General features: G+C 43.8%; 1 protein-coding gene across 1 annotated transcript in view; it reads right to left on the reverse strand.

Annotated features, from left to right (window-relative positions):
• The window catches only part of DPY19L1 (dpy-19 like C-mannosyltransferase 1), a 45,551-nt gene extending 39,701 nt beyond the window's left edge, over window positions 1-5,850 (reverse strand). The window contains exons 1-2 of the mRNA XM_027675663.1: window positions 5,550-5,850; window positions 4,565-4,633 (exon numbers count right to left, since the gene is read on the reverse strand). Coding sequence (XP_027531464.1) covers window positions 4,565-4,633; window positions 5,550-5,850 — 370 coding nt within the window. The remainder of the gene's footprint in view (window positions 1-4,564; window positions 4,634-5,549) is intronic.
• Between the last annotated feature and the right edge of the window lie 2,054 nt (window positions 5,851-7,904).

Raw genomic sequence — 7,904 nt, forward strand, 5'->3', positions numbered from 1 at the left:
GCTAGGCCAAAGCAAGGGCAAAAAACAGGCAGGACCTGTGACCAGAGAGGGTTTAAAGTCACTATGCAGCCATTATCACCCTGCAGCTTGGTGTCTCCTGCAGCCATAATCCTTGCGTATTGATTGTCTGGCAGTGTCCTCAGAAACTGCTAACTCAAGGAAACGCTACAGACCAAACTTCCAAGCTGGAAGGTATAAACATGTCAGCTTAGCCAAAAAGTTTTTGAAGCAGATATAGAAGCTGCTGGACTGGTGAGGCTTTCATACATATCCTAGTGTGATACAGGGGACGCCTGCACCATGATGAAAAAGGAAGGATGAACACTACCACTATCATCTAGGTAATTATTTTGCTCAGAAGTGCACAGGTTAGAAGCTTCAAGCTGAGTTGTGAATTAGAGAACCTGTGAGTTCGACCCCTCATGCCTTAAGTGATGAGTTAGTGAATTCCCATGTCAGACTAGTCTCTACAAAGTGGACTGAGCCCTTGTTTGTCATGTTTGTTTTCTTTCCCCATGAGTTCATTAAATAAATTTTCATTTACGGACCACATTTTGCTGTAAATATCAGAAATCCAAAGGGACCATGACATCCAACACAAATCTCATTGCAACTATAATTGCTAAAAAAAATAGACTCTGCATGCAGTAACGTTCCATTTGTCCATTCAAAGACTGTCTGCACTGTTGCCATATAAGTACAGAACAAGGGAGGTAATCTGAGGGACAAAGGGAAAAGACAAATGATGATAAAGCAGTGGGTTAACAATCTAGGTCTCTGACCTCTTGAGCATGACAAGATCCTTAAGAGAGCAGAAACCATTCCATTTTCCTTGGGCAGCATTGACAACATATACAGAGCTCAGCACGGAAGCAAAGTCAGCATAAGTGAGGGATAATGGGAAGGCATTTAGGGGGATCACAGCGCTCCTCCTAGACTGAAGATGTCTTGGTTGCCCTCTAGGCACACAGTGGCTTTCTGCCACAGAAAGGTCTGGCAGACTAGTTGTCTTCAATCCATGAAAATCTTTATGGTTAACGAAGAGCCCTCTTATTCACATAGGCTATACAGAGCAAAGTAGAGAAGATAATCACCTGTCCTGCTTACACCCAGCTGGGGCCAGAAAGGTGCTGAGCACTGTGTCTCTCTCCAGGGTGCTGACCAGCACACAACTCCCCCCATTCCCAGGCACAGCCCTTGCCTCTATGGCGATGTGGAATGGATCAAATGGCTTACACATCGGTAAAACATAAAGTAATGCCTGCACATCCATGCAGAAGACAGTCGGAGAGTTAGTGAATGCACATGTGTTCAGACTGAATTTTACAAGAGTATGGTTGGCTGCTTCTGGAAAGCAGCAGGAACAAGAGAAAGAAAAACACCTTTGCAAAAGCACTAAATTTATGTGGAATGGGAGTGGACTTAATGCACACTTCATGCCCTAGTATATATATCCAAACCAGATATTCCTCCAGCAAAGAGCCTGGAAGTGCTGGTGATGGCAGTACTTGTAATCATTGTCACCACAAGGTTCATAAATGTAGTTTGTTGCATTATGATCTAATTTTAAAATAAAAGTTTTGTATATGAAGATCTGCAAGGTGAAGCTGCGCAAGACAGAAAATAAAAATAACAAAAAAAAAGAAACAAAAATTACCTAAGAGGGAAAAAAAATTCTAAACTACCTGCCTGTATCGCTTAACATTTAGCTCAAGTTGAACACTTCACATAGTAGTTGAGGTTAGGCAAGGTTAGATTCCAGTTAGAAAATGAAGACCTCAAACTTTTACTTAAAACTTCACATTATTACATATACTTTCTGGAAAAAAAAAAAAAATCGCCAAAGAATTGCTCAGTGTAAGCAGAACTTAATGTCTTCTGAAAGGTTCAGGAGTTGCAAGCTTTTTTTACACTAAGGACATTTACATTAGTTCTCATAGAAAGCTGCAAATTTCTTTTTCAGAAAAGCCGATATTGATCTGACATGGAGTTCCGGGTAAGCACATTAGCTATGTCAGCAATGCAGCAAACCATATTCCATAAGAAAAACATGTTTTGCGGTAATTCTATGGAACGAAACAGAGCAGTCCGTATCTTTCTTAGTTAATACTTATTGAGTAATAATTGCACATTGGCACAGGGTATTATTTCATTTCTTAGCAATATTCATAAGACTCCCAGTAAGATTAGATGCTGAAATACATTCACATATACACACACCCCAGTTATAAAAAAAAAATTAAAAAAAAAAAATCAATTTTAAGATGGATTACATGTTAGGTAAGAATATACAATAAAGTCAAATGCATATTAGCTACCAATATTGTTCATTATCTCAAATTCACATGGTTCCAAATAAGCCAAATATGAAGTATTTTATTGATGCAAATAAACCATCTATTAATATGGAAATTACATTTCACTTTCAAACATACCACTTATTTCATCGAGAAAACAATATCTCTCAATCCTATTCTTCAGTAAATGTTTCATTTAAAATCAATGCAGGAACAGTAAATACATTCACAGTTATTTTGGAGAATTTCATACACATTTTTACAAAAATTCACAATATCGCTCTATTATAAATACAAAATTAAGACCTTTCATAATCGCACAGCAATGTAATTACTCACATTTCAAGAGACAATGGTCTTAATTCATAGACTTCCACTGTGAGTACAAATCGGCATTTTTCAACACACTGCATTAATCTAGTTTCTGATTCAAAACATTCAGATCAGCTCCCTTAAATTACCATCCTTTGATCCCATTAATGTCCTTACTGGGGAAAGAATGAAGTAGAGGACCGGAAGGGAATACTATAGTCCTAATGCTACAAACACTTACACAGCTACTATGTACTCCAACTTGCAGGTGCCATTTTCTCACCCAACCTAAGAATTCCTAAAAGCAAAGCATATGATAAGATTTTTGCAGACTAGGGCTATTATGTAAAATCTGATAGATTTCCTATTTTTGCCTGTGTGCTGTTCTAAGAAAAGCAATATGAATGGCATCTAAAAAGGATTTTAATTCTGGAAATTAAATACTGAAGAATAAAGCCATTCTTTGGCTTTATTTACCAAGAGAACAACAGACGCTGAGATACTGTAATCTAGCAGGATGTGAAGCATACAAGAAACTAATATTTGGCAAATACCCATAAAGTGATGAGGTAGGAATACAGCAAAACTGGAAACAATGAGGAACCTGCAAGCACAGACTACTTCTGCAACTTAGTCAAGTTATTCCATTTTGAGATTCTGTTCAATATAAAAAGGACATCTTCAAGAAAAAGGCCTGAAGTCAATGGTCATTTAAAAAAAAACCCAACATAAGAGGGCAAAGTGTAGTATAAGACTATCCTTGAAATTTTTGACAATTTTATTGCTGCATGTAAACTAGAGGTAATTTGCATGAGAAAAAATTTCTCACTCTATAACAAAACCAGCTCCAGCTCTGGGAGCCTGTTTTTAAAACATGGGCCTTAAAGCTTAAGCAAAATGACAACAAAAATTCAGATACCAGTAAAACTAATCAAACCTCACTATTTCATATTTAGTGTATATACATTCTTTGCTACTGCAATTACTGTATGTTATCACATAATTTGCTGTTAAGGTCTTACCGCTATTAAAAATGTAAATATCTCCCTGATGGATTTAATTGGTTATCTGAGTTTCACAGACAAATTCAAATTCCAGAAATTATAATGCTCTCTCCCTAATCTGCTCTCAAATTTCAATCAAAGAAAATAATTTTTCAATTTTGACCATCAGTTTAATGTTTCTATGTCATTTAAGTAACTATGAGTCTAGGAAATGCTGACTAAACAGATGTAAGTAAAGCAATTCAGGAACACTTTATTCATCAATTAGTTTGTAATCTAAGGGTTATTTCCCTGCTATTCCTTTGCAATGTAATTCATCAAACTGAGGAAACTCCCTTTGGCAACCAAGACTACTGGTGGTGTGATTAATAGTACCAGCATCTTTGGAATACCATGACAGTCTTTCACTATAATACCTTTAAGGGTATATATAACTGTGCATCTTACAAATACGCTATTACTTAACATTTGTTGACTTTAGGAATGCATTTCTTATTTAATTTCACAAACACTTTAGGTGCTTTTTTCAAGACTTTGGCCATTAGCCATTTCATTATTTACTCAAAAATATTCCCAAATAACATCTGAACTTACATCCCCCCCAATTGTATGTTCTTCCATCCATAGTTCTTCTCAAGCAAGCTGTTTTGAATAAATTACTCAATAAGAATTGCTGCTTTTTTTTCCCCCTAGAAATTAATGACTGAATAGGAGAGATGCATAAATATCTGGAATTCTTTTTCCTACAATGTTGTGATACCACATCAACTGCTACAGTAACAGCTTTACAAAAGTTACCAGGCAGGAAGTTATTTCCTGTCCATTTTCAACATAAGCTATGTTTTTGTGTTTTTCCAAGCTGTATTTCCAAATACATTTTGACAGTTTACAATTCCAGAGAAAGAAAGGTAAAAAGAAGAGCATTTACCCCGATGTATTTCTTCTACTTACCCAGAAGAAATGTGAGCCATATCTTGCTATCAGCTTTTATGATGAAGTCCTTTTTGTCGACAACAAATACTGCCAAAGAACACAAGTACCTTAAGAACAGCCCCTGTAAAAGGAACTCTGAACTTTGCAACATCAGTTTTAAGTAAAAATCTTGACTAGACTTCAAAAATGCTGAAATTTCATACAGAGAGTTCATAATTACACATAAAAGCTTTAAACAGCACAGATAGACTATTCAGGTGACTATACAAATCATTAGGTTTTTAATTTCTGAAAGAACCTCTACAAAATAACTTGTCAAAGGAGGATTTCTACACAGGTATGTTACCGACAAATTTGTTCAAACAGGAAGTCAAGACTTTTAAAGAACACACAACCCTCCACGCTTTCAGCAGAGCGTTATCAAGAAATGAGCTGGTCATGCCAGCACTATGAACTGCGCTAGTCAACACCACCAGAGGGACTGTTTTAACAAGAGTTAGTTACACAAACAGCACGTTTCCCCACTTCTCCCCCAAAGGATGCTGAAGCTGTAAAAAAACTCTCTTCCTTCCCCTTGCCCCTGGTTCTCGCCGATCCCCGTGTGGGTCTTGTCAGCTTTTCTCTCTTTTTACCCGCCACCGCGTTGTGAGGGGCTGGAGGACGGGCCCGGGCAGGGCGGGAGCGCAACCGGCCCCTGCCCCAGGCAGTGCCAGACACCGCCCTCCCGCCTCCCTCCCTCCAGCCGGGAGACCAGAGGGGTGCCCGCTTCCTGCCCGCCGCCCCCGGACCGCTGCTTCCCGAAGAAGGACGTCCCGGCGCTTCCTTCCCCAGGAACAGCCACCGCGTACCATGGGGGCTCGCCTGCCGTGCCGGGACACTCGGAAAGAGGGGCGGGAGGCGACATCCAGCCCCACCGCGCTACCCCCGGGCGGAAGGGCTGGCTCCCGTCCTGGCAGGGGCAGAGGGAGCGGAGAGGGGGCAGGGTTCGGGGTAGTAGCCTCACCTCGGAGCTGCTCTCCGAAGACGCGCAGGAGCCTCAGGGGCCCGCGGTGGAGGGGGAGCGGGACCTGCTGGGTCGCGGGCCCCTCCCGGCAGGGTCCCCGAGGGTCGCCCCGGGCTCCACGCCGGCCGCCGCCTCCCTTCCGCATGGTGCGGGCCCCGCCGGAGAGCTGCTGCCTGCCCGGCGAGTGCGGCCGACGGCCGCGGCTGGGGCTGGCGCCTGGCGACTGCTGCTGCTGCTGCTGCTGCTGCCCGGGCTTGAGCGGTGGCGACTCTTTGTTCCTGCCTCGGCTCGGGACGACCATCTCCGCATAGTCCCCGCCGGGGCCGGGGCGCCGCGCCGGAGGGGAGGGGAGCCGAGCCGAGCCGATGAGGGCGGTGCTCGGCGGAGAGCTTCCCCCACCCCCTGGCAGGGCCCGGAGGCCACGGGGCGGAGCCGCAGCCGGCGGGCTCGTAGTACCGGGGCGAGGGGGCGGCCGATCCCTGCTCCGCCGCCGCCCGCTCCGCCCGGCTGGGCACGTGGGGGAGGGGGCGGTGCTGCCGGCGGGGCGGGGAGCGGCCCCCGCGCTCCCCGCGCCCCCCGCTCCGCCCCGCCGCTCACGGACGCGCCGCCCCCTCAGCCCGGCGGGGAGGAGGAGCAGGAGGACGAGGAGGCGGGAGCGAAACTGTTCTCACTCACCCCCTCCCTCTCTTGCCAGAGGGACGGTGGAGGTTTTTCCGCCGGTCGCCGAGCGGGCGGGGCTGCCGCGACCCTCACGCAGCTGTGGCCTCCTGCCTCTGGTGTTTCTCTTGATTGCCCTTCCCGTTCACGGGCCGTTCAGCTTTGTAAGCGTTGTCTCGGTTAAACCGAGCCCACCCCAAAAGAGCCCTTTCCCCCGCCCAAATTCCCAAAATTTTAACTGCCAGGAGGTAACCCGGCTGTGTTTTTTATTGCCATGTCCTAGGGGCTTCCCCGCCACAGAAGTCATCCTTCTTTCCTCCTCCACCACCACCTCGTTATGGAATTTAAACGTGGGTTTGCCTTACCATGTGCCAGCGATGTGGCTTCTCAGCCAGGAGCACCAGGCAGCTCCAGCCCAAACCTTGCTTTGGGTTCAGAGGTTAAAAGGGCCTGTTGTACACAAGTTCTGCATAACGCGAGCACTCGAGGTGTTGTTTTATGACTTTTCCAGAGCAGTTCTTCTCAGGAACTTTTCAGCAGCAAATACTGTAGCTCCTACTGTAACAGCTGGAATTACTGTTCTTTGAAGAGTGTTGAATATACAGCACAACTGTCAAACAAGACCCAGCTGCAGAAAACTGTCGTTCCACCTCCTACCAGAGCTCTTCTGCTTAGCACAGAGCAGTGCTTAGGCAGCAGCTCATCCGATAGGGATACATTAATTTAATTACCACTTTTTGATAGTGTTGATTAAATATAGCAGAATATAACATCTTCAGTAACTGCAACCTCTCCAAACAGATCCATTTCGTTCTTTCCTCCCTGACCTCTTCTTTTTGTCCCCTGGAAGTCCTTTCTGGATCGTACCTATTCCTCGCCTCCTAGATGCTCCTGATGGCTGTCTTCAGGCTTTTCTTTATCCCTCTGCTCTCTTTATTTCTCTCTTTGGTTCTGCTCTCAAGTTTTCTACGTTTGAAACTCTCTGGTTCTTTTTCCTGGTATTTCCACATTTTTCCTCTGGCATAACAGATGTAGGTCTCTTTCTAAAATGTTTACCACCTCTTTCTTTTCATCTCTTTTTCCTAATTATTTTTATGAATCCTAGCCTGTGAAACACATGGCTTGAGCATTATGTGGCAAATACCATAATAAGATAGTATTTAAAAAATAGTTCAATTTTATATATATATATATGTATATATATATAGTTAGCATATTGTTAGCACAGGAAGGTAATTTTGATCCAGATTCAGCTACCGAGGTAAGAATGTGTAAGGACAGGATGGCTTTTGTGTCTTTGTGGTCGTAGGAAGGCTGTTTACACCACAATATACAAACCTGTAAAGGTACTAAACAAACGCCTGTGGGGCTGACAGAGGGCCTGTGTGTCTCTTGGCTCCACATTTCTTTCCTTGCTGAGGGAAAATAGCCCTTCACTAGCTCTTTTGGGGAGATAATTGCAAAGGGCATGTCTTCCATTGATCTCAAAAGGTGAGCAAGGAAGAAATAGTATTTTTCATGTAAAACAGCCAGTCTCCTGAGTACGTAGGCCCTTCTTCCAGTGTGAATTACATGTACCAGTTTCATATTGCAAGAAACATTTATCTGTGCTTCTTAAAGGGAAGACACTTCAAGTGTTTGAAGAATACGTGCTATTTTTCCCACCTGCTTTTCAAGAGAAAAAGTTCCACAGTCTGC

Source organism: Neopelma chrysocephalum, unplaced genomic scaffold, assembly GCF_003984885.1.
Source record: "Neopelma chrysocephalum unplaced genomic scaffold, ASM398488v2 Primary Assembly neopelma1_26, whole genome shotgun sequence".
NCBI lineage: Eukaryota > Metazoa > Chordata > Aves > Passeriformes > Pipridae > Neopelma > Neopelma chrysocephalum.